Source organism: Nelusetta ayraudi, unplaced genomic scaffold (assembly GCF_046127955.1).
Source record: "Nelusetta ayraudi isolate G7.1 ecotype Tasmania unplaced genomic scaffold, CSIRO-AGI_Nayr_v1 ptg000026l, whole genome shotgun sequence".
Taxonomy (NCBI): Eukaryota; Metazoa; Chordata; class Actinopteri; order Tetraodontiformes; family Monacanthidae; genus Nelusetta; species Nelusetta ayraudi.
In genome coordinates, this window is record NW_027466076.1 from 5,331,699 (window position 1) to 5,349,667 (window position 17,969).

General features: G+C 46.4%; 1 protein-coding gene across 2 annotated transcripts in view; it reads right to left on the bottom strand.

Annotated features, from left to right (window-relative positions):
- Positions 1-870: 870 nt before the first annotated feature.
- wdr7 (WD repeat domain 7) overlaps positions 871-17,969 on the bottom strand; it is a 75,250-nt gene continuing 58,151 nt past the window's right edge. For both annotated transcript variants that reach the window (XM_076029288.1, XM_076029287.1), the window contains exons 24-30: positions 17,346-17,532; positions 11,063-11,180; positions 10,703-10,852; positions 10,500-10,582; positions 9,674-9,773; positions 4,779-4,883; positions 871-3,500 (exon numbers count right to left, since the gene is read on the bottom strand). In XM_076029288.1, coding sequence (XP_075885403.1) covers positions 3,297-3,500; positions 4,779-4,883; positions 9,674-9,773; positions 10,500-10,582; positions 10,703-10,852; positions 11,063-11,180; positions 17,346-17,532 — 947 coding nt within the window. In that variant the 3' untranslated portion in view covers positions 871-3,296. The remainder of the gene's footprint in view (positions 3,501-4,778; positions 4,884-9,673; positions 9,774-10,499; positions 10,583-10,702; positions 10,853-11,062; positions 11,181-17,345; positions 17,533-17,969) is intronic.

The window sequence follows — 17,969 nt, forward strand, 5'->3', positions numbered from 1 at the left end:
TGTGTCCGCGCATTTTCTGGGTTTAAAACTTTGCGTCGGTTGAGTTTTGATCAGAGCGAGAAGAAATTCTTTGAGCTGCAAAACAACAAAGGTGCTTTGCTCAAATGTTGCTTTAAAAAAAAGGCAACGCATATATCGCAGATTGTTCAAGCACTGTAGCACATTTTTATCATCCAAAAACGTAAGATTTTTGTCAGGCATAGGAAATGAACCCTCTGTTTACAGCCGGAGTTAAACCTGAGTTGATATTGGATTGAGTTTGTCGACAGTCTGGAGACAGAGTTCGTTGTTCAAAGGAGAAGAAACACTGGCAAACCCCCTTTTCTGAAAGGCGTATCTAGAAATGAAAGCCGTGTTGTGCAAACAGTTCTGTCCGAACCGTTCTGTTCCATCGGCGAACTGGGCTCATCAATATGACTCTCAGTTTACGAGTAGGAGCGCAGTCATCTCCACAGCTTCAATCATTGCTGGCCCTTAAATTATGAACACGTTTCATCTTTGAAGTACAGACGCGAAATTACATCGATGCAACTGCACAAAGTTGATATGAAAGCAGGACCTGCTGTTCTGCTCTCAGACTATTTCATACAGTGTGTGTGTGTGCAGAGCAAGAAATTATTAGTTTTTACAAAGCATCAGTCACCAGTTTACCGACTGGCAATGAAACCCAAAGCACCAAGTTCCAACAAAACTTCAGCCATATTTGAGTGGTTTTTCCATGTTTCCATCACCAATTTTTATTGCCATGTTTAGGTTGTGCACAATTCTAGGGGTGATGGAAACCCAGCTACAGTCACTGTGGATGGACCTCCACCTCCAGCTTCTCACCAGAGCTTGTGATGGACCAACAGAAGGAGCAGGAGCAGCAGGGATGTGACCATTCAGTTCAGTTTTATTGGACACAATAAAACAGCAACAACAAAAACAACGACGACAACAACAACAACACTATACACGGCACACATTTACACTACACAGTTGATTCAGCCTGCTGTTACATCGAGAGGAATTTGTCCATGCACTAGAAGACACAGCAGCGCTGGCGGCTGAATGATGCCGGGCTGAGGAGCCACCGCAGACACTCAATACTTCATCATCACACGGCTCATCAAGTCTTTGCAGAGCCGTTCACAACAATTCATTTGATTCCCTTTGCAACTCGTGGCCTTTCCACCAGACGTCTTCCACCAGGCTCCTCCAGGTCTGCTACCTTCACCGGGAGGAGCTGCTTCTTCTTTTCTTTCTTTCTTTCTTTCCTTCCTTCTTTCTGGGCGGGCGAGCCAGCGAGCGTCTCCACTTGTTACTCACTCTTCAGCTCTCCCTCTTTTACTTTTCTCACCTTCACCTCCCCCTGGAGGCCAACACTAAAAACATATTCGCTCAAACCGTAAAGAGCGGTGAAGAAAAGGAAAAGATTAAGATCTCAAAGCTGTCTACTTGACGCGTGTGTGTGTGTGTGTGTGTGTGTGTGTGTGTGTGTGTGTGTGTGTGTGTGTGTGTGGGGCTGCAGAAAGCCATTTACTGAGCTGCTAGATTTCTGGGTTGTTTTTTTTTTTTTTTTTGGAGAGATGAAGAAGTTGTGAAAAGCTTTGACACACTCGGGTTTCCAGGTGTGTAACAGTGTTAGAAGCTTTCTGGCAGCACTCATATGACAGGATGACAGGCAGCAGACGGAGGAGGAGGAGGAGGAGGAGGATGATGTAAAAAAAAAAAAAAGGAAAAGAAGAAGAAGAAGACGAGAGAGAACCAAAAGTTGCGTCCAGCTGGAGTCTTCACAGCTGCTGGGATTCTTCCAAGACTCTGATAAATGAGGTTAAAATCATGTAAACTCGCTGAGCAAACAGTAAACCGTCTCTATAAATAATCATCTGTGTATATATATTCATATAGTTTCTATTAAATTCTCGTAAATTTCAGAGCACAGACAAATGGTAACATTTGGATACCATTTAAAATAAAAGAGGTCCCGACCTTTATCTGAACAATCGTGTGCAAAACAGACATGACAGACGTCTCAGTTCTTTTCAGTTGTATCTCAGACAACAGCGCCACCACTGGTGAAGCACGCCCTTGCAAAAAAAAACAAACAAATAAAACCCCATCAGCAACAAACAGCCAAGCTGCTGCTAAATGACTCCAAAATGCTTTGGCTGCTAAACACATCAGCGTTCCTCATAATAGGGCATGTGTTACGACTGTGTTATGACTGTATAATTACTGACATAATCCAACAATGCTTGAAAGCCTCTTTGGAATGACGCCCCTTTACTGCATTAGCAGTAAATTGGGGGAAACTGTGGTGAAAAAAATGAAACCCAACCAAGCAACATGCTTTGATTTTGGACCAGTGTGACGCGAACAGTCTGGATCAGAACTGAATCGTTATTCTCAGAGAGATGATGTGACCCCCCCAAAAAATAAAAACGCATATCAAACTGACTCAGACGGCTCCGCTGATTAATCGTACGCATCCTTCAGCTGGACCTCTGTGTACTCCCCTCGAAATATTATTACACACATCTAATATTGATGAGCCGCAACCATTTTAAGCGCTGCGGTCATTTGGAAGCCGTGGCGGGGAGACGATGGCGCCCAGTTTAAATAGTCAGCCAGAAATAAATAGGAATGACGAGGAGTGAAGAGGAACTGTACACCATACGCCCTGCAAATCATCACTTCAAACAGGCCTGGGGGTTATTAAGGGTCATAAATATGTCCTTGCAGTTCATCCAACCCTGGACCTGGACCTGGACCTGGTCCTGGGTTTTTGCTTTGCTACTCTCTCTAAAGACCAGACCCTTCCAAGTTCTGCAGGAACTTGCAGGACCAACATCAAACATCAAACAGGGTCCACGCTCCGAGTTCAGGTGACCGCCCAATAACTAGAACATCAGGTGACACCTTCTGTGAAGGTCTATTGTATGACGCATCATGAGTGCCTTTATATGAGGCATTATGACACACGTCACTGACACTCTAAGCTCACAAAGTCAACGTTTAAAACATGTTTTATACATGGTAGTTATAATATGGTAATAACCATCCAGGTAATAACCATTATGAATGATGATAATGCCATACATCATTATGAACATGTGATATAATACCTTGTAAAGTCACTCAGGACTCATGCATTTTACAATAGACCTTCATAGAAAGTGTTACCAGACATTTTTACTTCTCTATTGTTTTGTTTTGCAAACCCCCCCAGGTCCAGGTCCAGGTCCAGGTCTGGTTCTGGTTCTGGTTCTGGAGGAGGCAGGTTGCTGCTGCTGCAGTGGTGGTGGTGGTGGAGCTCAGACCATGAAGCGGTGCTCCTTGCCGTCGTGGGCCATGATGATGACGTTGCGGTTGGAGGTCCAGATGAGGCGGGCCAGCTTCAGGTGGTTCTGGGAGCCCGGAGACGCCGGCTGCACGGGGGGAACCTGGTAGGTCTTGATGCAGCGCAGCTGAGGAGCCGAGTTCAGCATCCCGATGCTGCCCAGCAGGCTGGTGTTCATCTGGAGGGACAGAGAGCTCAGAGTTCCTCAACGTTCCTCAATGTTCCTCAACGTTCCTCAACGTTCCTCAACGTTCGACATTTTACAGGATTTCTCAACTTTTCTCAACGTTTCTTAAAATTACTCAAGATTCCTCAATGTTCCTCAACATTCCTTAATGTTCCTCAGTGTTCCTCAGCATTTCTCAATGTTTCTAAACGTTGCTCAACGTTCCTCAACATTCCTTAATGTTTCTCAGCGTTCCTCAACATTTCCTCAATGTTCTTCAACACCTCACCTCTGTTGCTGGCCGTCTCTCCTCTATTTTTGGGGGGGGATTAAATTGATTGGGCCTGGCGCCTCTTTAATTTTCGTGAATCAACTTTCTGATTTGAGAGTTTGTGTTGCTCTTTATGTTTCTGAACGACTCCAATCAGAAGCCAGAGCTCAGACTTCACATCAATCGGACTGTTTTTGTTTTTGGGTACGAAGGAGACCCTCATCATCACCGCAGAGACGTCTGTCGTCGCGTCAGGCTGCGCACGGCGCACCGCGGTGTTTGTGTGTGTGCGTGTGTGCGTGTGTGTGTGTGTGTGTGTGTGTGTGTGTGTGTGTGTGTGTGTGTGCGTGCGTGTGTACATGTGTGCGAGCGCAAGTGGGGGAGAAAAAAAACGCAGACAGTAGAAAATCATTTGCTGAGACAACATCAGTCCCCTCGCACGCGCATACACACAACTGTCTGCAGGCAGACACGCACGTGCACACACACACACACACACACACACACACACACACACACACACACACACTGACCGACAGAGCGTCTGCCAGCTCATTACCACAGCAGCCGTCTTGTCGGAGCGCTGGAAGCGGTTTATGCTTACAGTAATGCCATTAGTGTGTGTGTGTGTGTGTGTGTGTGTGTGTGTGTGTGTGTGTCTGCAGACAGTCGTGTCAGAGGTTGTGAAGACCTTTCATTCAAAATAACAGTTCTGGGAAAACAATAAAATGCTTGTGTGTGTGTGTGTGTGTGTGTGTGTGTGTGTGTGCACGTGTGTGTGTACACGTGCACGTGCAAATCACTTACCTGTGCGATTGTGTGTCTGGTTTATGTGTTATGTGCACATTAAAACAACCCTTTAATGCAGCCAGTTGACAGGGCTGCTGTGCTACGTGTGTCATGCATGAATAGTTGGAACAAATCAAACCAGAACATGTGCGTGTGTGTGTGTGTGTGTGTGTGTGTGTGTGTGTGTGTGTGTGCGTGCGTGCGTGCTAGCTGTCGGGTCAGGTTCTTACCTGCCAGAAGGAGATGTGGCTGTCAGCGTTGGAGTATGTGGCCAGGTAGCGGCCGTCGGGGGCGAACGACACGGCGGTGATGGGACCTTTGTGTCCGTGGATGTTCTGGTGTTGGAGGGAAGCAGACGGAGAGAAGAGTCCATCAAATCCAACAGCTTTCACGCCTGTTGTGGCCCAATCACGTGTTGAGGAACGACTGAGTCCCGAGGGCGAGGGGGAAAATCAGCTGATCAGCTGATCAGCAACTCATCCTGCTTGGTCTGAACTACTGTAGTGGAACAAAGTTTTTGGATATGCTGCATTTAGAGCAGGTGTGGGCAAGCTATGGCCCGGGGGCCATATGCGGCCCATTAAGCTTTTCAATCCGGCCCGCCAAACTAGAGGAAATGATATCAATGGTCAGTCAGTCATCAAGCGGCTGCATTTCCTCCATGTTTTCAGAGTCATTTCAACAAAGAGCAAAACACTGTAGAGGTTCTAGATGGTTTCAGGTGGTTTTGGATGGTTCTAAGAGGTAAACACCATGACGCCTTTAAAGACACTGATTTTGGGTAATGTGCTCAGTTTGTTTCTTCTCCTAAACAACAAACAAACAAAAAAAAAAACTTTACATTTGTTTATGTCCAGTTGGACGCAGCAACTGCTCTCTGAAACACAAACCAGAACTTTTCCCAACAAATATTTCACAGCACAATTGAAAAATTGCGTAAAAATTTTTAGGGAAGTACGAAAACTTTTTTTGTCCTCCCCCGACAACAACACAACAGCACATCAGTTCCACACAGCTTGCTGCTGGGCCGGAGCTTTCTCCAAGTTCTCCTGGTTGATGAATCCAAAGCGATGGGCCGAACCTCCAATATATAAATATATATATATAAATATATATATATATAAATATATATATAAATATATATTCCCTGCTGTTATTACGACCAAATGAAGAACTATTTTTTTCTTGGCTCCTCGTTGAAATCTCACCGAGGCGTCTCGCAGAAACTCGTTTCGCCGCCCAGATTCTTAAGTGCGAGCTTCGGACACGTTAATTCCATCAGATGAGGGTGTGTGTGTGTGTGTGTGTGTGTGTGTGTGTGTGTGTGTGTGTGTGTGGTGGGGGGTGGGGGGGGGGGGTGTGCAGCTCCTGGTCCGACAGATGCTGCCCGACTGCCTCCACAACTCAGGGGAACCAAATCAAGCGACGCCGCGTAACGCAATAAAGCGTCCCGCCAGATGCGGAGCCGGCGTAACGCAATAAGAAGCCCCTCCCCCATCAGACTCCTCCCCCCTTCCCCCATCACCGCCCACCCCCCGGCTCTCGCCCGGCGTCTGGGATTACAAAGCTTCACCTCCAGATGAGATTAGGAGGCGTCGCCGCAGGGCGGCAGCACCGTGAAGTCACATGACTGCGGCGATGAGAGGGGTGGGGGGGGGTTGAAGAAAAGAATACAACGTGATGAAATGAAAATCTCATCTTTTTAATTCGCTCTCTCTCTCTCTCTCTTTGTTTGCCGAGGAAATCTTGTTAGATTCCACCGGAGCGGCGAGAAAAAAAACAACAAAATTCAGGTGGACGACAAATTATTGCGATTTTTCGGCCTTTTCTTTTTCCGCCTCCCAGTCGTCTCACCTGCTTATCGTCCGCTTCTAACTCTCTTATACACCCCCCCCGCCCCCTCCAGTCAGGCTCCACCCCCCGTCAGGCTTCTTGTTTGGAGAGTTTGATTCGCTCGAATCACTCCGGGGGTTTTTTGGGGTTTTTTTGCATTAATGAAACCACACAGTTATTGATAAATACTCTACAAATACAAAACTACAATAGTTTTCTATTGAACTACACAACAGCAGAGTTCCAACAGCTCCACTTCAAGCAACAACAACAACAACAACAGTAATAATAAGTGAAACACTTTGTATCTTTAAAACACTTTCAAATACAAAACGCTTGTTTCTCAAATGCAAGGAGTACAAAGTGCAGATATCTGTGTACAAAAGTATGCAGTGGCAGTAAAACCTCAGGAAACTGAACACTCAAGTAAAGTACAGGTACCTGCTAAATCTACTCAAGTGCAGTAACAAAGTATTTGTACTTGGTGCAGACGTATTGAAGCCAAGGCTCCTGACTCGAGTCCTCAGAGCTCAGCTGAAGCCCGGACCAATCAATAGAGAGTCTGGACGACTGGGTCGTCTTCTGCTCTCCAATTGGACGGAATAATGTGGGAGCCACAAACCATGTTTACAGTCACAGTTCAGCTTCTTATCAGTTTTCCTTTTCATGTCCTTACAATCCTGGAGAAACTGTGTGTATTTTTTTCTTTATCTGGAAAATGTGGCAACACATTTATGGCATCCGAACAAATGAATAATTGTGAATTATTATTTTTTTTTTATCACAATTTGGTGAAATTTATTTACTTTCACAAGGTGTCCATTTTTCACAAGGGAGATTTTTTTTTTTAATGTTTAATACGAATCAACAATGACATTATTTTTCTGTAGTTTATGAAGCGTGTGTGTGTGTACGTGCACGTGTGTGCGTGTGTGTCACGGTAGGCTGCCACCCCAATCAATCAGCCTATCAGAGAGCAGCCAAGCACAATGGAACCATTTACAGCGGTGTGTACTTCAGTACACCTCACGCCTGGGGACTGTGTGTGTGTGTGTGTGTGTGTGTGTGTGACAAAGAAGATTCCTACCATCCTATTCAAATCTTCCTCTGTTGGTCCCTATACTCCATAGAGTATTTATTTTTTTGTGAACTGAAGTAGCAAGAAAGCATATCTGGTGATATCCACAGGTGTATTAATATCCATGCTCTCTGACGAGGAGGAAGAGGAGGAGGAAGAGGAGGAGGAAGAGGCAGTGGCCACACCTTTAAAAGTTGCATAGCGGCGGCGTAAAGAAACAGATGCGTACGGAGGGGAAGATCAGTCAAATTGTTTCTTTGTGTTCAATTAGTGAACTCGGGGCTCTGCAGCAGCAGCGGCAGCGGCGGCAGCAGCGGCAGCAGCAGAGTCTGTTGAAGGAGCAGAGCAAGCAGCTGGACGCACACACACAGAGCAGCGCAGCTGACAAAGGGCTGTTCACGGAAGCTGATCAAAGCTGGGCCAGATGGTCATGCAGGGAATGGCCGGCTACAGTTGGACACACACACACACACACACACACACACACACACACACACACACACACACACACACACACACACACACACACACACACACACTAACGGATTAAGAACAAAAACTCAGTCTCTCGTCTTCTTCTTCTTCTTCTTCACTTCCTCCTTGTGTTGCCTTCAATGTCTCCTTTCTCATCTCATTGTGCAAAACAAGTCTTTCAAAGTGTTTTCTTGTTTTGTTTTGGGTTTTTTTCAAATGAAAATTCACTATTTTACATTCAATATGAGACATAATCTGAAGGAGCATTCTAGGGGACGGACAAAACTACGACAAATTGGGATTAACATTGAAATTCTGCTTCACTTCCCTGCAGGTGCGACGTCTTGAAAACTTTGACTTCTCTGAGCTGCAGTTCAGACTGGAGGTCAGCGAGGTCCAATCACCCGGAAATAACTTCGAACTAACTAAACGTATGTAACTAATTTCATTGTTTAATTTATAATTTATAATTTCCTTCATCGTGTATTATAATTTATTTGATTAAATGTTGCCAAATCATTTATTAATTATTATTCATGATCAATTATCAACTCATTTAAGACAATAAACTTTCCAATTAAGACATTTAACAGTGATATGCAACCGGCAGAGGGAACTCGGCAGCTAAAATCAAAGTGGCGTCAGGAGATGAAAGTGCTTCCTGGAGCTCCGCCCAGCAGCAGCAGCAGCAGCAGCAGCAGCAGCACCTATTAGACATTAATTGCTACAAATAACATGGTAAGCAATTGTGTCTCCTGTCGTTATGGTGTGTTCAGTAAAAACAAGCGCTAGCGAGCGAGCGGGCGAGCGCACGCACGTGCACACACACACACACACACACGCACACACACACGCACACACACGCACACACACACACACACACACACACACACACTGAATGAAGGTAAATGTGGGGTAAACAGGGGCCAGCGCTGCTCTCAGATCTAAATGACCTCCTCCAGCAGACTCACTGCTCAGGTTACTGCAAATCAATATGCAGCAAATTGCCGACGCGCATGGGGGGGGGGGTCGCACGCACGCACGCACGCACACACACACACAGACACACACGCACACGCACACACCATCAAACATAATTGTGCGCTAAGACAAAAACGTGATTAACAGAGTCGTCGCTTCATCATTAATCAATTAGCGATGGAGAAAGGGGGGGGGGGGGGGCAGCGACTCTCCTCTTCCTCCTCCTCCTCCTCTTCCTCCCTCCCTCCCTCTCTCTCTATACCCTCCCTCGTTTGCACCTCATGCTACAACCATGGATGTATTATAAGAACTGGAGACCGGAATGGCAATATGGCGCCGGGCCGATTTTTCCCAGTGGCCACTCGAGATACTGCAGCAAATAAAAATCCCACGGGCCCAAAAAGCATTTTTCCCATAGAGCCCAATAAAAAAAAAATAAAGGCCTTTGAAACGGCCGACAGGACGACTGTGACCTGAAACGTGATTCATAGCAAATCTTTCTATTGTAGATTTTTCACTGATGGTCTTTGAGCCATTTAAATAAAAAAAAATGATAAAGGCCAGAAAATCATCATCAGCAAAGAGTTTATTCCCAGCGTGACGTCACCACGTCGTACGTGCCGCTGTGTCTCAGATGCACAGCGGTTAAACACAGACCTTCCAGGCCGGTTCGTGTGATTGAAATGCGACAGTCGACGGCAGAGCACAAGGACTGAGTGATTAAATGGTGAAACTGCTGATAAGAAGGCTGTTCCGTACCTGGCACTTCCCGGTGCGAACGTCGTAGAGGGCCACGGAGCCCTGGCGGGCCCCCACTGCAATACGGTAGCTGCGGTCGCAGTAGCCCACCATGTAGAACCTGGACAGAGGGGGAAACGCACACGACACATTCAGTGCCAGTGTTTAAGCAGTGCTGCTTCGCTTCCACTGACTGAAAGACTAAGAGATGAATTAAAAATGAAAAACTGTTTTTTTGTTTTTTTTTTAGGTCACTTCTCACTGCAACAGCAGATGTTGGTAAAAAACGTGCACTGGTTTTAAACCCGAAATTCGAAAAACCCATCCTGTGGACTTCCGGCAAGCTGCCCTCGGAAGAAGAAGACAAGCAGCCGGGAAGTGACCGCGGTCCAACCTGCCGCTGCAGGGATCAGCGTGAACGCTGCAGCTTCAGCGGCTTTTAAAGGAAAACAATCAGAGCAAACTGAGGCCCTGCGTCCGAGCGTCTCTGTCAGGAGTTTCTCAAACACGGCCCGAGCAACAACAGGCGGCCTCGAGCCGCTGCCACCTGGAAGAAGTTGAACGTCTGAAAAGAAAAACAACGCCACTGGTTCGCTTTGAAGGCGACGGACAAAAGAGTTTAGCCTGCGTTCCCTTTCATTGTTTATTATATACCTGGTGTGGAAAAATCCTTTGATTAGCGGATGGAGAGATAAACACCAGATAAAAGATTGAGATCAATACAAAGGACGACCTTCACTTCTGAAGTGTGCCAGCAAATTCTTCAAATCCGTAACTTCACGGAACAAAGTCACCGGTGGGTGTGTGTGTGTGTGTGTGTGTGTCTGTGTCTGTGTGTGTGTCTTACTTGCAAATAGCAGGAAAACACTCCTGCAGTCCTTTCTTCTTCACCAGAGAGCCCTCGATGCAGTACATGATGATGTCCATCACCTAACAAGGGGGGGGTGGGGGGGGGGGGGTGAGGTTGGTGGCATCACTGACATGTAAACTCTGAGACGACAGCTGTTTAATACCAATCAGTGATTTTTTTTTTTATTTATTTATTTTTACCTCGACCAGCAGGTCCACGACGTCTCCAGGCATCTTCTCGATCAGGATGTCGATCACCCTCAGGATCTCCGTCTTGGCTCTGGCCAGCGTGGTGGTGTGAACGTTCTGCTGCGACTGGGAGTTGGCCTGGGCCGCATTGAAGCGGTGAACCTGGGAAAAGAACAACAACGATGCTGAAGCCACCACGACTGGAGAGGAAGCCAGAGGAACCCACATTAACACTGTTGGTTAGTTTTTTAGGATATTCAAACGCATTTCTATAAACTCGGTGCTGAAATTAAACTTTTACACACAATTCCGAGACACAATTGGAGCTACTTAAGGCTGCTGGAGACGCGGTCGTCAGGTTGTGTGTCTCACCTCTCTGGCGATGGTGGTGATGAAGGCTGGTGGGCGGGCCGTGGCGATGAGGGAGAGGGCGTGTCGGGCCGAGCGGGCCGCATCAGCCGGAGGGTTGAGGGGGAGACCCATGGTGACGCTGCGGGGAAACACAACAGGGAAGGTGTTGAATGAGCATTTAAAAAAAGTCAAAATATTGTTGACATTTTTATCCACATTTGTCAGGAACTTAACATTTTATCCACGTCAAACTTTTCTTTTTTGAGTGTTAAAAAAAAAATACAGGTCTTTTGAGGTACATTGAGGCCAGAATTCTAGTAAAAGTTGAGGATTTCCCCCCCCCCTCATTTGGTAATGAGTACAACAGTGTTGACAATGATCTTAATCTTTAGTTGGTGATCATCTTTTTTTCCTTTTCCTTATTCCTTCAATCGGTCCTTTTCACGAGACTCTAAAAGAAAGGCTGCATTTTTAAAATTTTATTTTTTCTTTCTAAATTACGTCAAGAGGACAGAGGGGAGTTTTTCTGTGGGGAAAGGCGGAGAGGAGGTGAGGAGAGCAGCGATGGCGGCGGCGGCGGCGTGGAGCCTTGCTAATATATGGAGTGAAGAGATTAGCAGGCAGCTTATAATGTCAGGGCTGAGTCAATGGCAGCCATTCAGCAGGCCAGCCCATAATGGACTCCCACAATGCAACAGGAATTAGACACACACACACCCTAACAGCTGGCCCCACACCCCCTCCGAGCGCGTGCACGTGCGAGCATTTGTGCACGTAGGAGCGCACAAGAGAAGAGGGGGAGGGGCTGAGGGGGAAGAGGGTGGTGTGTGTGGGGGGGGAGGGGGGGCACCTTGTTAAGAAATGACTCTGGGGAAGGGAGAGAGAGAGAGAGATTGGGAGAGGGATGGTGGGAGGGAGGGAGGAAGGGAGGGAGTGAGAGAGAGGGAGAGAAAGAGGGAAGGGGGATGGATGGACGGAGGGATGGATGAATGGGTGAGTGGATAACTGCGCCGCCCGATTCACTCCTCCTCCACAGAGGCAGCAATTAATGCGGACGATACATCAGCAATACGGGAATGTTTCATTCTATTGGGGGGGGGGGGGCTGTAATTGGAAACAGTCAGGATGTTGATGTAAGGCAGGCGTGCGGGCAGAGAGGTGCAAAGAGGCTAATTGGGCCACGAGCTCCGAGGTTAATAACCGACCGTTCTTAACACGTGTCATGAAAATGAAAAAAAATCCTGTATTATTATTATTATCATTATTATTATCATTACTATTATTGCTATTACAGTGCAGCCTGAGGGCTCAGAATGGGAAGCTTCTAACAGCCGCTTGATTTAAAAAAATGAAAAGAAATGACAGAAATGGCGTCTGTGTGTGTGTCTGTGTGTGTGTGTGTGTGTGTGTGTGTGTGTGTGTGTGTGTGTGTGTGTGTGTGTGTGTGTGTGTGTGAGAATAGGCAGAGCTCAGCTGGACAACTCAGCAGCTCAGCGACTCAGAGACTCAGCGACGAGTCGTCGCTGTTTGAATTGTGGCTCTCGAGCAGCGTGAGTGTGAACGCAGGGAGGAAGAAAAAAAAAAAGGAAGAAAAGCTACAAAACCTACGTGGCCGTTTTCATTCTGCACACCTGTGTGATCTATTCATCCGCCACATCCGGACCCCCCTTCCTCCCCCCCCCCCCTTCTTTGTTCTAACATTATCAAACATGTAATCTGATCATTCTGATTTTGTTCATTTTGTCTGCAATCTGTTGTACTTTCATTTTTTAATTATTACTATTTTATTATTTTATTTTCTTTGTTGTGTACATGTATTTGTAATGTTTCCAATAGGAGAGGTTCTGTGATTGAGCTCCTGGGCTTCCAACCTCTCCTGCACATTTTCTTTTAATCTAATCTTGTTCATTTTATATGGAACATTTTTTTTTTTGTTTTTTTTTTTTAACATAAATGGACATAAATAAATAAATAAATAAATAGAGTCTGCAGAGGCGCTACTGTGACTCCTTACATGGAGAGCTTCACAAAATCCAAACGGCTCATTTCAGCGCAGAATTACGGCCGTCTCGAATCACACAAGCCGCGACTTTGCCTGCCTGCTGTGTTGAGTTGGCAGGCCAGTAACACAAAAAGACAACAAGACACGTTCAAGAGCTGAAAAAAAGACACTTTTCCCTCCGTAATCTATTATTCCTAAACGAAGAAAACAACTAAATGTGAAGTAAGCGCCGCCTGCCGCTTGCAGAAGATGAATGGTGGAGCAAAGATCCAATGTGTTTACACTTCCTCTGCTGTGAGACCAGCGTCCCACAGTGCCTGCAGGGGGCATCGTGCCCTCTCGCTGATAAATGCTATGTTGATGCACCTGTGATAAATGACAAACACTTCATTAATCAAAGCGAGTTGCAGCCTCTGTCTGCAAACCAGAGCTGGTCAGTAGGGGAGAGCTCAGGTCAGCTGCAGATTCTGGCCACCGCCTTCTTTAAATTCATCACTGAAGATTCGCACAGTTTTATCATTTACACAACATCGACTGTTGGACAGAATAAACTGACAGGAGCACAATATTATTTCACAGAAAAGGGGATTAAAACGACTTTAAAATTATTAAATCCGATGTAGTGGTGACAAGAAACAGCCATGTGTGCACGTGCACGTGCACTCGCACACACACACACACACACACACACACAAGCACACATGCTGGCGCGGGGCTCGGTGTGCGTGAACCTGGCGACATGAGTGCATTCAAAGCCGGTATCACGCTGACATTATCCAGTCAATACTGAGTCACACACACATGGTCACACACAGTCACACACAGTGAGGATTGGAGGTATTGATTTTTGTGTGTGAATAACCTCGGTCACATGACTCCAGCGCCCGCTGCAAGGGAGCCGGCCGGGCCGCGTCTCCGACGTCTTTGGCTCCAGAATTTGTCGCCGCCGCACAAAACGCCGGTGTCGGTTTTTCTTTTTCATTTTTTCCGTTGTTAACAATTAACTCCAGCAGGAGGAAGCGGAAGAGGAGAAGAAACCAAGCACTCAGGCCGTCGTCAAGCTGCTCGAACTGCAAGGATTCTTGCACAAAGCAAGATGTGGGAAATATGAGCTCGACCGTGTTGTCGGTCAGAGTGAAGTTTAACCCATTTCCTCAAGTTTGGCGGGCCGGATTAAAGAGCTCAACGGGCCACGTATGGGCCCCCGGGCCGTAGTTTGCCCACGCCTGCGCTAGATAACTACTGAGGTGACTGACTGCTCGTCCCCTCGACAGTTCGGACTCTGTCAAAATACGATGAGCCAAGTTTTCCACCCTCCAGGATAAATAAGACCAGAAACTTTCTTCTTTGTCAACTCGCAGACGGCAAATGATCAAAACGTCGAAACAGCTGTTTTTCCTGAGAGGTGACCTGCGCTCGTCGATCCAGTTTGTACGAGCACAAACAGCCCGGTGTGTTTTGGAATCGCTATCCACAATAGCAGGGGGAGAAAAAAAAAAAAGGAAGAAATTATGGGGTTTATCACACAGCGCCGCTTACATTGAACCGCCTCTGTGTGAAAAATGCAATTTTTCAAAACACACACTGACAAAAGCACAATGCAAAGAGATGTATTTATCCCCGCACGCTAAAAAAAAAATACAACCTGGCCTGGTGACAAACACACTTTAGAGGAGAGGCTGCGTTTATCTCTGTGGCGCCGACACACCTGCTCTGGGCCCATCGCCGCCAAGAAAGAGGACAAATGTCAGCAAGAGTCATTTAGGTTTTAGCTCAGCGTGCAGCATCTGATAAGCTCCCCACTGAACCATTGACCCAGGCGAATGTTTCAAAGTTTTCATGACCTTCTTTTATAGCTTTCAACATTTTGGGCCGTTTCTTGGGCAACTTTTCACAAAATTTACCAGCAGAAAACCTTCATCAATCACAAGGTTAGACCTTTTATTAGTGAATAACCACCATTTAACATTTAAAAGTCTTAGGTAAATTGGTATCAAGTCTGGTTGACGGTGCTCAGCCGACACTGATTCTTCTGATTTTTTTTTCTTTTCAGAAAAATGAAATGGAACTTTCTTTACAATCTGCTCTGCAGAAAATGCACTACAATTGAATTTCTTTGTCTTCTCCTCCGTCGGTCGGTGCAGGCGCGCACACACGTGTGGTGGCAGCAGACATATCTATACTCATTTAACTAGACTGACCCGGCTCGGGTTTCGGGCCTTAATAGGATCAACTCCCGTCAGCCAGTCAGATTGCAGCGGGGAGGAAGAGACACGCGCGGCGCCTTTGTAGCGTCCACGAGGGGAGGCGGCTCAATGAGCTCCTCTGTGCGACCTCTGAACTCCAATGGTCCACAGTGCTGTGTTAAGCTGACCACAACCACCACCACCACCACTGTACCAGGGAAGCCCTAACCTACTGAGTAATTTCACCTCTGGAGACTGTGGAGTGAAAAAAAACAAAAAAGAAGCCTCTGAGGACGGAGAACCTTTGTGACTTTGGGGCTGCGAGGAGACATGAAGGTGGAGACGGCCACACTCTGCTGACTGGCTCGTTTCTGCACCTGCATGGACCTTTTTGGTCTTTCAGCATGCAAGAAGGTGAGATGAACGAGGGCCAATCAAACAGTGTCGTAGTTCTGGAGGTTGGTCTTGGTCTCCAGACCACTTTTCAAGGGTCTCGCCTCAGACTCGGAGGCATTTTTACTGGGTCTGGTCTCGGTGTCGGACTGGACGGACAGGGAATTTTTTGATCCAGACCAGTGGAGACTCAGCCAACACAGAAATAACACGATAATAACAGAATATAACCCAGCTGCTGCCTTGTTACGTTCTGTTGGTGACACCCAGAGTGACACCATGCCCCCCTTATTCCTAGTTCATTGATATGTTTTTTAAATTTATGAAGCAACGTTTTTTTTTTTTTTTTTTTTTTTTTTTTTTAAATGGTTCAAAATAGTTGGCAGAGCAGAAAAATCGATGAAAAGACTCCTGGCTGAAAAGAGATGCTGCTGTTCCATTTAGAAGCAAACTTGTCATTCTTCTCAGTTTTGTTGTTATTTTTCTTTGCTAAATAAAGCCTTGCTCTGGTCTCAGTCTCCATGCTCTCTAGTCTTGATAAAGTCTTGGTCCGGGTTGGTTGGTGCGGTCTTGACTACAACGCTACGATCAAACGCAGCACCAAAATCTGGAAGACAGACACGTCCGCGGACACCGAGGGCAATAAATGTTTGGAGATTCGAAATGAAGCAACGGGAAGGGGAGCGCCAGTGTAGGTGCAGCGCAGAGGCGTGCGCTAGTGGAGTTCGCTTCATTTAAAATGAATTGCAGCCGTCTGGAAAGACAGACCCAATCAGATCACAACAAATTCTTAAAGAGCGAAGCTGTGGGCGAACATGTCGGGGCAGAGAGCAGGCACGGTTACATCATATCCTTCTAAAAAATCACTTTCTTTGCCAGCGCCTATATGTCAGCATGTCAGCCGCACAATAGCCGAGTGTTCCTGCAGCTGATCGAAGGAGTCAAACACCGTGTTTGACTCCTTCGATCACAAGAGTTTGTTGGCAAAGTAAACACGGTGGAAGAAGTCAGCGATTGGAAAGGCAGAGCAGCCTCACACCCAGAAGATCCACAAGGACTCACTTCCTCTTTGAGTCGGGAGGGAAGAAAAGACTTCAAAAATCACTGGCAGCTCACAAGCTGTCCTCTACAAAAGCTCTTTTTATGCAGTCTGCACATAATGCAGCGTGATGAGGACCGTAAAGAAAGATTCTTAAGATACAACAAAACAAGTTTTGACACTTGGAAAATAGAAAACTAATTACAATTGGTTTTGTTGGACTGATAGAGACAAATGGTGGCAGCAGAGGAAAGCAACACAAGGTGTGTGTGTGTGTGTGTGTGTGTGTGTGTGTGTGTGTGTGTGGGCAGCAGTTCTGCAGTTCTAAAACAAACACAGAAGCTACATAAAGGTTTGTTCCACTGGCATTTGTTGATTTTGAAGAAACTAGTTTGTATTTTTCCACATCTGCCGCTTTAATTTTAATAGTATTTTAGTAGATTTTAATAGATTTATTTTTATAGGATTTCAGTGAGTATACTAATCAAATGTTGGGAATTCTTCAGAGGTTTTTGTCTGTTAATTGTATTAATATTTTTTTTTGCAAATGTAGTTTTTGGGGTAAAGATATGAAACACAAAATACCCAGCATTTACTGTATCAGTTGTGTGTGTGTGTGTGTGTGTGTGTGTGTGTGTGTGTGTGTGTGTGTGCGCGCGCGCGCATTCATACGAGTGGACTCACTTGGCCAGCTGCTTCTCGGCGTCGGCGCACAGCTCCAGCAGTCCCATGAGCACCGCCGACACGTCCATGTAAGGCTCCCACACGGTGAAGCCTCGGCCAATCAGATCGATGGCGGTGCGGCGGATGGTGCTGTGGGCAGGCAGCTTAGGGCTGGGGGGCTGCAGCAGCAGGAAGGTCAGCGCCTTACCTGCAAACAGCAGAAAAGAGCAGGATGAGAGGAGAGTGGAGTGGAGCCAGGTGCAGGAGGTGGTGCAGGAGGAGGTGGTGGTGGCGGAGACGAGTGGCTTCTTTCTCTTCTCTGGTCATTTTCAGGACAAAGAGAAAAGAAGAGACAAGCAAATCGCAGATGCATTGCCCCACTTTTGGAGCGTCTGTGCTTGAATTGCGGGTTTGGCGTATTTCCATAAAATTGCGAGAAGGTTTGAAGGGAACTTTTGAGAATTTGCTTTAAATTAAATGAGAAATTCAAAACTGTATTTTTTTTAGGAGCGGCAATTCAATTCCGATTCGGAGGGCTACGATTCAATTAATCGTGATTAATCGAGAAAAGCGTATGGATGCGAATCCATGGCAATACAAGTCCCAATGGTCTTTGTAATTGGCCCCGCCCTTTCCCACTGTATT